Source organism: Ciona intestinalis, chromosome 4, assembly GCF_000224145.3.
Source record: "Ciona intestinalis chromosome 4, KH, whole genome shotgun sequence".
Classification (NCBI taxonomy): domain Eukaryota; kingdom Metazoa; phylum Chordata; class Ascidiacea; order Phlebobranchia; family Cionidae; genus Ciona; species Ciona intestinalis.
Window position 1 is genome coordinate 2,101,759 of NC_020169.2, and position 17,176 is coordinate 2,118,934.

A 17,176-nucleotide genomic window follows, 5' to 3' on the forward strand; every position below is an offset into this window, starting at 1 on the left:
GTGTTATTAATGTGAAACTCAGACAAACTGCCGGTACGATGTCAAAAGTCAGTTTTAATGATAAGAAATGTATTTGCTCCTAGTAATGACTAAAAGGTATAGTTCTTATGAACAATTTAACTGAATGATCAATTGCACTACAATAAGGCATAGGAATAGTACTTGGCTGCTTTCACTATAGCTTGGCACAAGTTAACAAGATTCTACAAGCAATTACACAGCAAGACATTCTTGGTTCATTTAAGGGCTGGATTTTCAACACCAGTGCACATGGAACTATACGTTTTTTAACATCGCAAATATAATTATTTTACCCTGGGATTACGGTCTAATAGCTACCATAACAACATGCTGAAATCCAACCCAGAATTCAATTGCTTTACTTTACATAAAGAGGTGTTGCTACAATAAACCAAACCTACTGAAAACACCATACTAAAGATTTCATGGTAGAGCTAAAACATATTAAACAGTAATAAATTCGGAATCTGAATAAAAACGCATGTTCATATACAATGCGACAAATAAACAGTGGCTAGAATAAACTATGATAAGCATGACATATGACATACATACAGAATAAATAAACGCCTGAGAATTTAGCTAGTAAGGTAATTTCACCAATGGTCCCAAGGTGGCTGGTGCAGCGAACCAGAAGCAGTGGTGGTATAGTTAACAGGTAAATTTATAATGGCAGCGGCCGCGTTTTTTCCTGACACAGCTTCACGTATCATATTTCTGTGGAAGTAAAACAATGATTTCTGCAATTAGCAAAGAATGTAACTTACTTTATCCTCGGGTGGCCGGAAAACTACAGTTGGTATAACATGGATGTTCAATGTTCATACACCTTGTGTCAGCTTACGAGTTACCAAGCATGCTACTTTGTAGATAATTATTTTTTTGTAGATTTTTTCATTTTTTTATGTGTGGCTGATAATTTGGACAACCCATTAGTGACCACTGAGTTAGAGCAATTGCTGTTAAGTCCAAGGATACATACGCCCACAATGTTTTTTTTACTAAAAGCACAAGACAGTTTCTCCATAATTACCCATCTTTTCCAAGTAAATAGAAGGCAGGAATTCCAACTAATCTTCCTCTATTAGATCCATCGTCAATCATATCAACCCATTGTGTCACCGAGTCAAAGTTGTGATCAGAAATTATAACAGCTGCTGCTCCATATAGTTCAGCATGAATGGCTTTTGTTACAAATGAACAACCCCTAATAAATCATGTGTTTGTGGAAGATTTTTAGGTAATGTTATTAAGTATTTTAAAATGCAGTAACCATTGGCATTAATTTTTACACTTCAATTGGTAAAATTGCCAATTTTCATCACATTTTAAAGTTCATTTTTTGTTTCTGCAAATTTATAAATTTTTACTGCAGAAAAAAATGTGTATTGTTATTAAAAATGACATGACTTTATGTAGTAGAGAATGTAAATCGAATTTTTTACCCTCGTGTAATGAGAGCCACTTGATTCTGCAGAAGATGGCCATTGTCAAGCAACTGTCCACAGGCCTCAGCTGGTACCACAGGTACAAGGTTGACTTGCTGTAGGGGCTGGGAAAGAACGGCACCAAAATCCCGGGCAGATTTGATTCTATATGTATATGCTACGTTCTCTGGGAATAGGACCTCAAACCACAGCTGCTCATTAATTCCATATCCTTAAAAGCGAATGGTTATTAAATAGAAATGTTTTAAAAATAAAGAAAACTGAAATACATGTAGATTCTATAAAACAAAAAAAAGTAACCCCAAATTTTTCTATTTTTTTTTATAAAAAATCTTTGAAAATTATTAAAATTTTAATCATTGCATATTATTAACCTAATTATTGCATATTGAACAAACATAGCATGTAATTTCAATTTAATTTTTCATTTTTTTCTTAGAGATTACCTGTTATTAGGTAGCTGGTCCAACTTGCATACACAAATGTAGCATAGACCAGTAGCTTATTAAATCTACACCTTAACCGCATCAATTGTGTTTTCTGCTCGAAAAGTTACTGTTTGGCGAGAATGGGAAAATATCTAAAGAAATAACACGTTATATACCAATACACCTACTGTAAAGAAGTTTTAAAAGAATGAATAATGCAGAAAGCAGCTGGTACTACCTCAATGGCCAAGTTTAACAATTAGGGAAATTTGATTTAATGTAAAAGCAGATACAATAAATATATGTCTAAAATATTTTGCTTGGGCAAAGTAAACAGGGTATATATACGTATCCTTACAGTTGTTATAATGAGTGGATACCTTATTGAATTTGGGCATAGGAATACACATGGTATGAATACGAATGTGTTGGGTATTTGAGTTTTCAGCAACTGAAGTGTCAAGCAAAAAAATGAATAGCAGTGTTTAAATATATAATCACAGGTTTAAAGATCGGCTTTTTTACATAACATAAAATTGCACCAAATACAATGTTCTCTATTCTTCTTTAAATCCAAAACAACAACAAGGAAAATATCTGAAAACCGCATTCCGCATTTTTCAAAAATATTTAAAATAGCTTCCGCAATGTCAACATTAAATCAAATCCCATCCAGGTCTATTTAAGCTGGTAGGAGTCCGGGTTTTACCCATTTCTTGTTTCGTGTAACCATTGCTCTGCCTCTTGACCTGTATGATGTAGTGTTGTAACGTGTGGTGTAAAGTCGGCTCGGAAATCTTGGTGCAGAATATTGATAAGAGACCCTGTATCGGGGACGGGCAGCTGGTGCAGTTTTAGCTATAGCTTCGTTTGACTTTTTCGTCACTTTTATAGCCCGAGAGCAAAATGTTGTGCCGTCAAAGGCAAGGGCCATGTCAACTGAACTGGCCTCTTCGAACTGTAGGTATGCAAACCTAAAAACATATAAAATTTGGAATATTATTATAAAACAAAGTGTTATAAAACACATATTTAAATTACCATTTCTAGAAAGAAAAATTGCACTTAAAATATTTTTACTATTTTATATACACACATCAAAGCAATTATGAAAAACCAGAACATACCCTTTAGGATGTCCAGTAAATGCATCTTTCAAAATAGTTGCACGTACAACTTTTCCGCAAATGCTAAAATGTTCAGAGAGCTGTTTTTCAGTGGAAGAGAAATGAACGTTTGCGATGTGGATTGATTTTTCATCACTGTTTTCAGCAGTTGCTGAAGGTTTATTCTCAGCAGTTTTAAGAGAGACAGTTCTCTCTAACAAAGCAAGCTGTTCAGTTTGAAGAATTTTTAGCTTCTTAGCTTCCTCTTGCATTTTAAGGAGTTTTTCTCTCATGTTCATCAGCTCCTGGTCAGAGGACTCCACGTTATCAGGCTCTTGATCATGGCTTGATGACATTGAGATAACAAGAGGCTTTTGAACAGGGAGTACAACGTTGGAGGAAGATGTGACAGAGGTATTTGCATCCGTTTCACAACTGGTTGAGTCTGGAGCCTGCACTGGGACTTTCTTGAAAGGTTTTTTCTTTGGAAGCGACACGGTGGCTTCTTTGTTCTGTTGGCTGTCTTTCGTATTTCCTGTGCCATCCAGTGTTACAATGAATCTCGGACTAGGAGAGCGCTTGGACCTTCTGCTCTTGATGATTTTGCTTGTACCAGATTTGGGTGAAGTGCTCCCATTTTTTAGGCTTAACATTCGAGAATCGAACTGAACTGATCCAGTTTCATTTGATGATTTAGGAACCAACATTGGACTTTTCTTTGGTTCTGATTCTTTTACCTTCTCCCTTTTAACTATCAGTCTACTGTCACCAGTATGTTGCTGGATTTCTGGGCTATTTTGATCAGTTTTTATAATTTCAGTTTGTTTGGCCACTTTTTGGTGGGCAGCACTTTTAGCTGCAGTGTCATTCCCACTGCTTTTTCTTTTTTTTGGCCGTTCTGTAGTATCTGTGAAATTGCTGCTTTTACGATGTGCATTCCTCGAAACTGATGGCCTTTCATCATTTGGTTGTTCTTTCACCCTACTTCCGATGCGTGATGCAATATTGTTTCTTGCAAGTGTTACCAATTGTTTTTCAGTTTTCGTAACCGAGTTATTTTTGGATTTCATTCCCCGTTGCATTCTGCTTTGTCGAATACTATTTTCAGCCTCAGAGACAGCTTTAAGCAAAAGAAATTTGTTTGCTTGCTTGTTTGAAGGTAGACGAGGTCGCTTGGCAGGCACGGCAACAGCACTGATGACCGTGCTGCCTCTTGACTTGTCCTCCTCCTCACTCTCGTCCTCGCTGACATACTCTGGAGCACCTTTTACAGCAGAAACAATAGATACCACTGAGCTAGTAGCACGTGAAGAGATCGCTTCATCCTCAGACTCGGAGTCAACTGGAGCTGTGTATTTAAATTTCCGGTTTAATTTACGTTTTGAAAATTTGTCTTCAACTTTTGAGGAAAATGCTTCTTGATCCCGTTGATCATGTCGGTCATGTTTACCATGATCCCAGTCACGAACAGCTCTGGACGTATCTTTGGAACCACCATAGCTAGACTTTTCAGCTGCCACTTGCTTCCTATGTTTTGAAGAATTTGTCACAGATGTTTTAACAACTACAGTTTTTTTGCTCACTTTTCCTTTAGGAGAAGTTGCAACTTGTTTAGCTTTTGGCATCTCAATCTTTTTTCTTTCAGATGATTGGTCCCGCTTAGAAACCGTTTCCTTCTTTTGAACTTGTGATTTCTCTGAATTGTTTTGTGATACCTTCACATCCAACTTTTTATCATTCTTATTTTTAACCTCCTTTTGAACTTTTGCCTGAGTGCTATCATTTCCCATTAGTTCCATGTCAAGGAAGTCATCCATGTCAGGTAGAATGTCAATTACATCTTCTGATGTGCTTTTTCTTGACTTTTCCAGTTTGGACTTAACCGTGGCGCTTTTCGGCTTTTCAGATACTGTGTCACTTTTCCAATCATTTTTATCACATTTTTTTTCAACTTGCGCATTTTTAACTTTGTCTGTTGAACTTTGATTTCCCTCTACTTTTGTCTTTTGTTTTGCTTCTTGTTTTTCCTCTTTTCCTTGCAGCGATTCTAGCAGGTCGTACAGCCATTTCGTAAAAGTTTTAGTGTCATCGGAAAGAAAGAGTGACAAAGCTTCTGACATTTGTTCTCGCGGCTTCCGATTGGCAATCATAATCATTATGTAGTCTGGCAGTTCATCATCAACATATGCATCCAACTCTGTCAACTTTGCTTTGATAGCCAATTGAATCTTTTTACTAATCTCTGTTCCAATATCCATTTTGCTATTGTAACTGCAATAAATCATACTTTCATTAAAAAATGATAAAACATATAATGCTATACCTGCTTGGTAGTTGGTAATGAGGCAATTGAGGAAGGGAAACACTGATTTCAATTACTGGTAGGTGCTAGGTGGTAGCGTTAATGTTTATACAGCTTACAACCTTGAACCAAACAAGGATACTATAATTAAAGCTCGTGAAAAAGAATTATACGTTTATTTCTGTTGGTAACTCTTCTTCTTACTTCTATTCTGTGTTTGATTCGAATTACATACACAAGCTGTGAAAACGCAAACGGAAATACGACGACACTAGAAGCACAGTAAGATGCTGTCTCAGTGGCGACATATCGCGTTTGTTACCAACTGGAATAGAAATGGGGTGGTGGGAAAAAGGCAAACACGTGTGATAAAAGATAGCGCTAGTGCCTTAGTGCATTTGTAACTCCTGTTGCACACACACAGTTTATGTATATACTTTATGCAGCGATTTCTTTATGGAATACCTTCGCTTCAAGAATACTGTAGTCAAAGCGTTTTTTATATTTTTGTATTCAACAAACGAACTAAAACGTTGCTGCGATTTTTTACTAGAACATGACGTAAACAGAACTTGCTTTTGTCTGTACTCTGCTGCATGGTTGCGCAACAGTGTTGTAATCGTTTTAATATCTTTGGCTGTAAAAATGGTTGCGTTTATTGTGAATATGCAATCACCTGTGGCTGTGGTAAACAATATGGTTTTGGTTCAGGCCTAAGTCCATTAAGCGCAAGTGTGTTTGTGCGATAAACACATGCAAAATTTGAGATACCTATAATATTGGAATGGGTTGCAGTGTCTGTGTATACTGATATACCAGTAGTTAAAATACTTATTTTGTCGCTTTTATCTATCTCTTGTTTTGGAGCAGAATTGTAAGGGATAAATGGAATCAAGATGTCTACTCTTGTGAAAATGGATTGTGTGGATGGACAGTTCGATGATGCTGAAGAAGACGCCTATGATGATGGAGGTAGTGCAGGTAATGATGACGCTCTTGAACCTAATGAAGAATTTGTGGAAGATGAACTGGATATCATGGAGGATGAATTACTGCAGGCACATGAATTGAATTTGCCTTCAGCACAGCATTCCACTAACTTTCAGCCAATGGATAAGGTCTTGTCTAAATTTACAAGTAAAATTAAGTTGGATGAATATGAGCATTCTAATCGCCATGGTCAGCAAAGTGGGAACAAAAAGAGTAGTGTTAATCAAAAAGTAAAGGATAAAGCGGACCGGGCAACTGTGGAACAAGTACTGGATCCTAGAACTCGGATCATTTTATTTAAAATGTTAAGCCGAAATGTGGTATCCGAAATAAATGGGGTGATCAGCACTGGAAAAGAGGCAAATGTTTACCATGCAACCACTGCTACTGGGGAACATAGGGCAATTAAGATCTATAAAACATCTATTCTTACTTTTAAGGACAGAGATCGGTACGTAACAGGAGAATTTCGTTTTAGAAGAGGGTATTGTAAAGGTAATCCAAGAAAGATGGTTGCTACGTGGGCAGAAAAGGAAACAAGAAACCTTACAAGGTTATGTACTGCTGGGATTAAAAGTCCAACTCCTTATCTTTTAAGGGGCCATGTACTTGTAATGGACTTTATAGGTGCAAATGGCTGGCCTGCACCATTATTAAAGGATGTTACTTTATCAGAGACAAAGTACAGGGAGTTGTACGTTGAATGCATTCTTATTATTAGAAAAATGTTTCATAAATGCAAACTTGTACATGCTGATTTGAGTGAATACAACTTGCTGTACCATGATGGCCATCTAGTGGTGATAGATGTCTCGCAATCTGTTGAGCATGATCATCCACACAGCTTGGAATTTTTAAGGAAGGATTGCACCAACATAAATGATTTTTTTCGACGAAAAGGAGTTGCCTCTATGACGCTTCGAGAGTTGTTTGACTTTGTCACAGATTTGACAATAACCAGTTCCAATATTGACCGATATCTTGATAAAATTATGGAAATTGCTGCTAGCAGAAGTCAAGATGAAGATGTTGCACAATCTCAAATAGATGAGGATGAAATTTTCATGAAGTCTTTTATTCCTAGGACATTGGATGATGTTCAGTACTTTGAACGTGATGTGGCAGATGCTAAAAAAGGAAAAACAGATAGAGTTCTGTACCAGACCCTCACTGGGATCAAAACAGATCTTTCGGGTGTACGAGATGTCCCAGATATCCTAAAGGATGAGAGTATAGACAGTGAAAATGAAGATGAGAACATGGAATCAGACAATGATAATGAAAGTGTAAGAGAAAAACGACAAATTCTTTCAAAGAGGAATATGACAAAGGAAGAGAAACAAGCACACAAAAAGATGGTTAAAGAGGAAAATCGTGTAAAAAGGACAGAGAAAACTCCAAAGCATATTAAAAAACGCCGTGAAAAGCTGTCACGAATGCGATATGCTAAATAAATATTTTTTTATGAGTAAATTATCAAAGCAAGGATTTGGTGTTTGTTTATGTTGTGTATCTAACATATGTGACCTTTAATTTAAGGTTATGGAAACTTCATAATTTTAGTTGTTGATTTGCATTGTTGGCTTCTCTTAAACTAAAGGGTACAGTGTAGTCGAATGTTTAACCTAATGGATTAATGCTTCACAAAATGGGAGTAGCTTTAATGCAAAAGATTCAGATACGTTTTGCCTTGACCATTTAAGTAGGTAACTTATTTGTTCCGGAGTATAAATTGCAACCTATTTTGTTGCTAAGAAAGTAAAACTGAGCGCGTCAAGTTTTTGTCGCAAATCGTTTTTTTTTGTGGCATCCGTAGCTCTTTATACCAGGTAGGAGGCTATTCGCGTATTCGGGTTCGCTGTTGTAATAGTCTATAAAACAAATTTCACTAGTCAAAATAAGGTAATTAATTAGTCAAGAATGGGTAAAATATTATTCTAAAGTTGTTGTAAATACTTTCCAAGTTAACGGCGGTCAAGTGCAATTTTGTCAATCGTGTAGATTACATCTAAGTCATTCTTCGGTATTCCGCATGCACAGGGAAATCGAAAAGGTTTGTCGAATGTTCCTTCAGCAGTGCGTCATCATGAAAAAGTAAGTAATAAGAATTAAAAAAATGAGTACTGTTTATCTGTTTTGCGCCAGATACGCGACTTTTTCGTTATTCAACTAAATTAGTTTAGTAACGGATGTTTCATAAAATTTATAGGCCAACTTTTTTTCTGTGTGTTCGCGAGAGTTTGTTGGCAAAAATAAAACCGGTGCTGCGTTTTCGATATGCGTACACAATGTGTTATTAATACACCAATAAAAAAATCCGCCGTTCGAAACAGGTAAACCTAATTTAGTGGCTCTGTTTTCTTTTGTCCAATGTCATTCCTAAAATAATCACACAAAGAGTCTTAAACGTTATTCACTAAGTTAAGTATATGCAAGACATAATATATAAGCTGTAAAAGATTTGCCTTTTATATTATAACCTTATTTTACATATTTTTAAATTGGCCTACAGCTACAATACTACCTGCAACAAAGATTTTTATTAAAAGCTCAGTGAAAAACCAGGAACTAAGTTTTGATATGTTTTACAAGCTAATGGTCACATAAAGTCTTGGTCAAATTTATTTGTATAAGCTATGTGGGCATGTCTATGGGTGTAACATCCATTAATAAGTTAATAACATCCACCATTTAAGTTACAATTTTAACCAGAATTAAAACTTTTTCAACCTCTATATAGAATTTATACTGCTATATAGAATAGAAGTTTCTTCTACTTATGTATCAACTGCTACAGTGCTTAAGTACTGGCATTAAATAATATTGGTGTAATTTTTACATGTAATAATCAGCAACCTTTTTATATATGCATATTTTAGGGGTGGATTTGTTAAGCTATCTTTACTGCTTTATTAAACCAGTTTCAGTTTTTAATAATGTTTGTTAATGTATTGAAAGCGATAAAGTGGTTAAATTGACAAAATATTTTCCATACATAAATTCAAGTTTAGTTCAAGCAGATTGAGATGGGGTTTTATATTCCAGCACCTGGAACATGTTCTATTAATAGTGTTATATTCATCATTGCAACAGTTACGCAATCGCACAATGTTAGATTATGTTAATGCATATCCATAACCAAACCACATATATAAATTGATGGCGTGTTATGCTGACAATTTCCCAGTGGAATACACTACTTATAATGAAGCCCTACTTGTTTAAATTTAATTGATTTCAATTGAGGCATGTGCTCTATCTGGTAATTTATGGGTTGGGGTTATTGTAGTATTAGATAGACATTATTGTATGGAAGCCTTTTATAGGATTTTTTGTATTAAAGTTTCTGTATGTTTTTGTGTAATATTTCTATTAGGCAAGACACTAAATTAGAAACACTGTAGCGGGTCTGTCGCCTGACTTTGTTCGGTAGTCAACTATTTTTAGTGCACCTGTTGTGTAATGTATTGGAATGGAGGCATATGTTGACAGATTAGTATAATCAAGTGGTAGTATATGTTAATATATAGTAAAATAAAAAAATGTAGCCAAATACTTTTTAGTTTAATTTTAAATATCTATTAAGTAGACTGTGTACTGTACAGTAACATCATTTCTGATTCATATTAGGTGAAAGGTAATGTGAAACAGCAGCTTCAATTAAAAACGTTGCATCTCTTCTAAGTAACAATGTATCGTGCTTGTATTTACGCCATTTAGTTTTAATTACAGCCCACAGCGCAGAATGTCTCACTGAATTTAATTTGTCTAACGAACATAACATTAATCTAATTCTGATGCTGGTAATACACCTGTTTTCCTTTGTACATCGTACAACTCTTCACAAAACTGGTTCTGTTTTTCAGAAATTGTTTGTTTCTAGGTAGTTTAGACTAATACATTTAAAAAGTTCTATGAATCTATAAAATGAAAATTGACCGAAACAAACTCAAAAAATGCACTACAGAAGTGGTAAGTGCTATGAATGTTAATCGTAGTATTGTTTTTTTTGCGTTTATTGCTACATATATCCATTGCTTTTTTAAATCATACCTAAATTAACAATAGGGCAACAGCCACACTCTGTACCTGTTGTTCTAAGCAGGTTTCTTAAATTATGATGTAAATATTGTCACAATCTGTTTAAATCAACTGATCTGTGCTTTGCTAGCGGAAAATTTATGTTTGCAGCAAATTCTATCAAAAACTGCAACAAAATAAACGATAAACAACTGATGGGGCGAGTTTTCCCCATAAATGAAATATGGTATTGTAATGTCACAGTGCCTGCTAGTGTTATTTTGGACACCTTTGAAACTTAATTTTTTAACATCCATATCTTTACAAACTTGCTGTTAATTTAGCATAACAAAGTTTTATGTAAACAATGAAAACTGTGGGCAGGGGTCTTTAAGTTTTTAATGTTATCACTGAAGAAAATTTGTTAATCTGTTTCTGTTCTAATTTTTTGGCTCCATTTTATTAGTTTAAATCCAGTTCGGTTTGCAGTCTTCTTCCTAAATTATAAAATATATTTTTTAATGGTATTTTTTGATACAGCCTGCTGACTGCAGAGTTTTAATTGACAAGTTAAAAACCTGTAGCGATGAAGAGTTGGTGACTATATTGGAATCAACGACTGCATGGACTGTAGGAAAATGTGAACTCTACCATTGGGTGGATGTATTGGACAGGTACAATGATACATATTTGCAATAAGTGTGTCAGGATGTCGTTTTATAAATGAAACAAGCAAAACAATTTCATACATTCGGGGGCCCAAACTGGGGCCAAGGCTTCAGCGAAATTGGTTGCTTACAAACGAATGAAATGTCAAAAGTTTTTACAGTGAGCCAAATTGACAAACAACTGCTGTACGGATCTGAATTAAAAATCCTGAGTTGTGCCTTAGTGTTGGTTTTGTTATTTCTTTTAATAATATTTCCACAAAAAAAACAATATTTTCGCACAAGACCAGTATTAACTATCAAGAGCGTAATAAATAACTATACAAAGACAAAAAAGGTCAAATCTTATCTATCCTAAATCATTATGAAAACAACTTAGGCATATGGCTAGGTATTTTAACAACACACCTACCAGAAAGAAGAACAGTTTATAGGACCCAGCAACAAAATAAATTTCAAAACCACCGTTAGCCTAATCAATGATATGCATGTGCTTATCTTTTCAATGGATATTTCTTATATATTTTTTTCCATGGCTTTATTTTTAATAATTCAAGATGTTTTAATAAAGAATTTTAGTTTTATTAGTAGGACTACTTACATCATAAAAAAAAATTAGCTTGTGTATCATTGGTGCCAAATATTAATTAGTCTGAATACACATGCAATAAGCTGCTGATGGATTGACTTACTTTTAAATTGGTTTTAATTGATTTTGAATCGAGTACACTGTCTGTGTCTACCACAGTTTTTTTAATTACAATATTTATCTTTACTGGTCTGTGTTTAGTACTACTGTTTCTAAAAAATTTGATCATGCTATATATGTAAGACTTGTTACACAAGACACCACAAAGTATTCCTATACACATGATAAACAATGTACATATATTATGTATACAAAATGCATCAAAATGTTTTTTAAAGTAAGACTGTGTTATACAAGACACCGCAGAAAGTATTCCTATACACATAATAAACAATGTTTATACATATGTTAACTGTACAAAAATATATCAAAATGTTTTCTAAAGTAAGACTATGTTACACCAAAGTATCCTTTTACACATGATAAACAATGTACATGTATTAACTGTACAAAAATATGCCAAAATGCTTTTTAAAAAGATAGCCTTACCATATTAATTTTAAGACAAGACACTTTCAGGATATAATTAAACTTTTACAAGTAACTGGATACCCAGTCATTTCCGAAAATGTTTGATGTTTTTAAAAGTAAATTACGTAATATATAAATATAGATTCGATGGAATATTATCCGCTGCAGCATATACGGGGGAGTCTGAGTGGCTCTTGACAGTGAACACAGATGAACATCTACAGGAACTTGCCCTTGCCGTGCTCCATTTTACTTCCCTGCTCATCGAATACAGTTTTTCAAGACATTTGTACAACTCTGTGGAGGTGGGTAGGGCAAATGAATGTAAAACTAACTAAAAGTGTTGGGAGTTAAAATAAGCTTTTTGGTATTTTTCAAGGCACTAAATCTATACAAAACACTTTTTCAACTCTGTGGAGATGGGTAGGGCAAATGAATGTAAAACTAACTATAAGTGTTGGTGGTTAGAAGAACCTTATTGGTATTTTAAGGCACTAAATCTTTACAATGCACTTGTATTAAAACCCAGTCTAGCCATGCTACATGCAACTAAAAGAGTTATTCGATTAGTCTACTAATATAATTAGACAGGAATTGGTGCTGTTGCAGATACAATGGATACGTTTACATTTCCCAAAGTCTACTTAACATGGATCTGGTTCAACATTTATTACATTCACTGTTTTGTCTGAACACATGATACTAATGACTGTGGAAATGACCTTTTTAGAGCTTAATTAAAAACATGGCTGCACCAACACAATATAGTGCATAGGCCTTAGTGCTACATACATAGCTGCAAATCTGGAATGGCAGGGTGGCGGACCAACTCTGAAATTTTCTGGACTGCATTAATCGATAAAAATTTGAACTAATATGGTTAAATTTGATTTACAGTATTGCAGTATTGTGTGTCTAACTATCACTGAAAAAAAAATTATTTTACCAAGTTACAATCGTGGTAACTCATTAGTGGGCACAAAGTGTATAAAACAGAACACCTATTGGCTATGTTAGAAGTTAATAACCACTGTCATTACTAGTCAATCCCCCACACAAGAGTAAATAAATTGAATTCATTTATTATTCCCTAACAATTATAAAAGATTAGCAACTATGCTTAAAAAGTTAAAATACTATACTGTGGCGGCCGGCATAGGTGTGTGTGCCCAAGAGTACAGAAGTGCCTTTTTCTACCGTTATTTCCCGTATAAATATCACTTCTCGGGGGGGTTATTCACCCTCTTAGTTAACGACTCACAATAAACATTATGCAACCGCTACAATAACATACCAATTTGAATTACCACAAATCTAATTTTTTCATCTTTTTTTCTAGCATCTCATCTCTCTCCTCTCCTCTTCCAACCTGGACATGATCCTCTCTGTCCTCAACCTCCTCTATGTGTTTAGCAAGCGATCCAACTTCTTGTCTCGTCTCGCCGACAAGCAGAGGCTCCCGTTACTGAAACGCCTTGGTTATCTTGCAGAGGTATGGTCGTTGATTTGTTTGTATTTATAAGCATTGAAATTTTAAATAAAAATGTTGTTAATATTAATCAAAAAAAAAAAGTCACTGGCATTTAGTTTGTATACGTGGCAACGTTTTAGTAAAATCTGCAGTGACAATGTTAAAATATAAATAATTTGTTAAAATGCACTCATAGAAGTCAAAATAGGGGCTCAATGATTAATGTGAAGAATGCATTATACTTTTGCTCTGCTTGTTCATATAGACTTGTAACAGCAGGGTAACAACTGTTCAAATTCATAATTGGATCATAAAACATATAATGTCATCAGAACTCGGTTTAAAAATTTGGGTTCACATGTAATTTTGGGTACCCCATACACTTACACCTATATTTTAAGCAAGGTTAGTTAAGCAGCATTTATATGCATTCTGCAAATTTCTTTTTGTGACAATGACTAGTTTATTCTCAAATAAGCAATTTTGTTTAAACAAGCCAATACACAAACTAAGCCATAACATAAACATAAGGTGTTGCCAACTTGCCATTATGAAAATATGCAGCCCACCAATACTCAACCAATCTCAACATTGTTATAACCCAATATTTTATTTTTTTGATTTATAACCAAAATAATTCTATGTTCCTAATAGAACTGGGGTGGAAAGGAAAATGGTTTCGGTCTTGCAGAGTCATGCCTTGATTCCCCAGTTTCGGTAAAGTATTACTTTAACTTGTTATCATACAGTATACAACAATGCAGTGTTTAAATCATTGTGTAATTTGTGTATAATTTTTCTAATTCTTATTCTGAATTCCTAGAACACAAATGGCTTTTCTTGGTTACTATCAAGAAAACTAAGTAATTTTAACTTTAGCTATTCTATTCTGTTTGGATGAGGTGAGGTCCTATGACAAGACACAACTATACAAACTAGGGTTTAAGCCGTAATTTGTCCATTTTCCTTTAGGGAATTTTGCAGAAAAATATTCCAATTTATAACAGATTTTTCTATAAAAGACTAAGAAATACTAAAATATTTTAATTTATAACATACTTTTTCATAAAGATACCAGGAAATACTAAAATATTTAAATTTATAACAGACTTTTCCATAAAAATACTAGGAAATACTAAAATATGTCAAATTTTCAATGTATAACAGACTTTTCCATCAAATGCTACTACCTTACATTATGAATTTTATGCCGACACCAAAACTGTCACTGAATCTCAACACACAGCAAAAAAGCAAGCCAACAACATGTATTGCATCCATGTAGAAAATGTTCACCAGGTATAAATTAAAATATTAGTCGATCTAATTCTCTAATACGAAAAATCAATTTTTGAAGTAAATGTTTTAGTCCTTAGGCCAAACAACAGAAATTGCTGAGTTAGATCCAGTTTCTTTTCTCACTAAGTCTGTGAACTTAATATTATAGCATTACTATATCACGCAATTTAACTAAAATTGTATAGCACTATACTTACATATATAGCAGGGTGGGGGTAAATGGACACCTTTAAAACATAATATCTAAATATACTAACTTAACTGCCAACTGACAAAAAATATCCTGACAACCACACCCGCATACCTAACAAAACCAAATTATATCCAAAACGAAGTAACCCTGTCTTCCAGATGAGCTCGAGCCCAGCTGAAATCATGGAGTCATTGATTAAGATGTATCCAGTACCTAATGATTCAAAAATGCTCCTCTACACGCATCTACGTTTAGCGCATAGTTTTTCTCAACACAAAACTCGACTGAAATGTGTTCAAGCTCGTCTGCATGCTATCTCAGTACTTGGTAAGTTAGAGAGAAAAGATCTGAGCTGGCATTCTTGGCTACCAACTGAACTAGTCGCCACCTAAATTTAATTTTGCTTTTTTAGTCGCCCCCAAATTTAGTCGGTAGTTCGAATACTAATTTCTGTAATAAGTAATGCATAGAAATTTAGTTGGCCGACTAAAAAAATGAGTTAACCAATAGTAACCGCGGACAGACTAGTTTAGTCGGTAGCCAGAATACCATTCTTGATATTTTTTAATTTAAAACCTGTTTAATTTGTGTACTGATGTTTTGGTACTAGTCATAGATGTAACAAGGTAGGTTCTTGGGGTAGCATGTCACTCTGTATATATATTAGGATGGGGAAAGACTGGATACCTTTAGCGCATAATATTCAAATATCCTATTAGTGTTTTAAACAATGAACAGCTGTCTATAGGAGTTGGAGGATACGTTTTTATAATTCATTGGATGTTCTTAGTGTACTGCCAAATAAGACAAAAAATAGAATAAAAGGGGCCCTCATCTCCCCCCACCATACTATATATTTTAGTTTAACTATTTTCGCAATGTCACTGCATAGTAGCAACAGTTTATAAACAGAACATTAGGATTAACTGTGTAGACCTAAAAATTTGCTTTGGCTTTTGCCAAGTTCACACATTTACCACATTAAGTTAAAAGTGCCACAGTGGTTTGCCCTATAACTTGTTTAAACTGTATTTTGCCATAGCCTTATTAACCCATCCCCAACTCTAACCTATATATATATTATAACCATTAACCAGTATACCTTCCTGCAGTATATACAAACAGTGTCTCCGAAAACATTGGCAGCATTTTATATTCGGGTTTCACAGAAGAACTGGTAGATCTCTTGCAAGTTAAAGACAACACACTTGTGGTTAGTATTGTATGCACTCAGTAACTAAAACAACTTTTGTAGAAAATTCAATACTCCACCACTGATTAGTTTGCAACTACACCATTTTTGGCACAATGTGTATAACTATTTAGAATTGATATACTCGATAGAAAACTTGTAGTTTTAAGCACAAACAGACATGAATAAATGTAACTTACTTTATCCTCGCATGGCTGGAAAACCAAGGTTGTTATAACATGGGTGTTTATACACCTCGTGCTTGCTTAGGAGTTACGATGTATGTTACTTTGTGCGTGATTATTTTTTCATGGGATCATAGGCGTAAAGTTTTACTAAACGTTAGGGTTGCAAAAAAACAGAAAAAAAGGAAGTCTTCGCGCCGGTCCGTGTAATGAGAAACGGTCGAATCCGATTGCCTGGCGAGTGACGTCACAGTAGCTATGTCGCATGCGCCTTTCGTCAAGCCCGCACGAGTGTGTGGTTATCTTACAAACGAAGACCCGTCCGTCGGAAATAGTAGGTTTCCAGAACGAAATATCGCGGAAATAAACTGCCTAAATCGTTTCCAACACTGCTTTATATTTATATGCAATGTTTTCCTCAGGCAAGCAGCATATTTATTACGAAATAGTAGGGATTCACACGTGGATTCATTGCATCATAATAGCGGTTGTTTGAACCTGGCAATTGATTACGACATAATAGCGATTCACACGTTGATTACTGACGTCACAATAGCGATTCACACGTGAATTATTTAGCAGACAGGAGTTTAAATACCAGTTGAATGCATTTGTGTCGTGAATGACGCATCGGTATTGACATATTTTAACGAACGTAAACGAAGTTTGTTCGCAGTAATAATGGCGTAACGTAATTCCTTACGCATTATTAGTATGGAGAAAATCAAAGGGT

At 34.7% G+C, this 17,176-nt stretch overlaps 4 protein-coding genes across 4 annotated transcripts in view; 2 read left to right on the plus strand and 2 right to left on the minus strand.

Annotated features, from left to right (window-relative positions):
- Positions 1 to 39: 39 nt before the first annotated feature.
- On the minus strand, positions 40 to 2,136 carry LOC100180430 (protease-associated domain-containing protein 1-like). The gene is made up of 4 exons (XM_002129752.5): positions 1,916 to 2,136; positions 1,467 to 1,680; positions 1,055 to 1,228; positions 40 to 738 (listed from the first exon to the last, which is right to left on the minus strand). Exons 1-4 carry the CDS (start codon positions 1,995 to 1,997, stop codon positions 618 to 620), a joined length of 591 nt encoding a protein of 196 aa, XP_002129788.1. The 5' UTR covers positions 1,998 to 2,136; the 3' UTR covers positions 40 to 617.
- On the minus strand, positions 2,049 to 5,452 carry LOC100181905 (zinc finger CCCH domain-containing protein 14). The gene is made up of 3 exons (XM_002123896.5): positions 5,331 to 5,452; positions 3,025 to 5,274; positions 2,049 to 2,871 (listed from the first exon to the last, which is right to left on the minus strand). Exons 2-3 carry the CDS (start codon positions 5,259 to 5,261, stop codon positions 2,580 to 2,582), a joined length of 2,529 nt encoding a protein of 842 aa, XP_002123932.1. The 5' UTR covers positions 5,262 to 5,274; positions 5,331 to 5,452; the 3' UTR covers positions 2,049 to 2,579.
- Positions 5,453 to 6,171: 719 nt separating this feature from the next.
- On the plus strand, positions 6,172 to 8,638 carry LOC100178061 (serine/threonine-protein kinase RIO1). The gene has a single exon (XM_026834253.1). It carries the CDS (start codon positions 6,202 to 6,204, stop codon positions 7,747 to 7,749), a length of 1,548 nt encoding a protein of 515 aa, XP_026690054.1. The 5' UTR covers positions 6,172 to 6,201; the 3' UTR covers positions 7,750 to 8,638.
- A 1,504-nt stretch (positions 8,639 to 10,142) lies between these two features.
- LOC100179586 (E3 ubiquitin-protein ligase HUWE1-like) overlaps positions 10,143 to 17,176 on the plus strand; it is a 61,717-nt gene continuing 54,683 nt past the window's right edge. The window contains exons 1-8 of the mRNA XM_026834079.1: positions 10,143 to 10,267; positions 10,856 to 10,989; positions 12,246 to 12,408; positions 13,443 to 13,595; positions 14,229 to 14,291; positions 14,742 to 14,873; positions 15,225 to 15,393; positions 16,179 to 16,279. Coding sequence (XP_026689880.1) covers positions 10,223 to 10,267; positions 10,856 to 10,989; positions 12,246 to 12,408; positions 13,443 to 13,595; positions 14,229 to 14,291; positions 14,742 to 14,873; positions 15,225 to 15,393; positions 16,179 to 16,279 — 960 coding nt within the window. The 5' untranslated portion in view covers positions 10,143 to 10,222. The remainder of the gene's footprint in view (positions 10,268 to 10,855; positions 10,990 to 12,245; positions 12,409 to 13,442; positions 13,596 to 14,228; positions 14,292 to 14,741; positions 14,874 to 15,224; positions 15,394 to 16,178; positions 16,280 to 17,176) is intronic.

What these genes read in the sequence shown, in the direction of transcription:
- LOC100180430 (XM_002129752.5), bottom strand. Translation starts at nt 1,997, where the DNA reads ATGCGGTTAAGGTGTAGATTTAATAAGCTACTGGTCTATGCTACATTT. An exon ending in GACCAGCTACCTAATAACAG is followed by an intron (nt 1,681 to 1,915) that starts GTAATCTCTAAG and finishes TTCGCTTTTAAG; the next exon opens with GATATGGAATTAATGAGCAG. An exon ending in GTGGCTCTCATTACACGAGG is followed by an intron (nt 1,229 to 1,466) that starts GTAAAAAATTCG and finishes ATGATTTATTAG; the next exon opens with GGGTTGTTCATTTGTAACAA.
- LOC100181905 (XM_002123896.5), bottom strand. Translation starts at nt 5,261, where the DNA reads ATGGATATTGGAACAGAGATTAGTAAAAAGATTCAATTGGCTATCAAA. An exon ending in TTTACTGGACATCCTAAAGG is followed by an intron (nt 2,872 to 3,024) that starts GTATGTTCTGGT and finishes ATATGTTTTTAG; the next exon opens with GTTTGCATACCTACAGTTCG.
- LOC100178061 (XM_026834253.1), top strand. Translation starts at nt 6,202, where the DNA reads ATGTCTACTCTTGTGAAAATGGATTGTGTGGATGGACAGTTCGATGAT.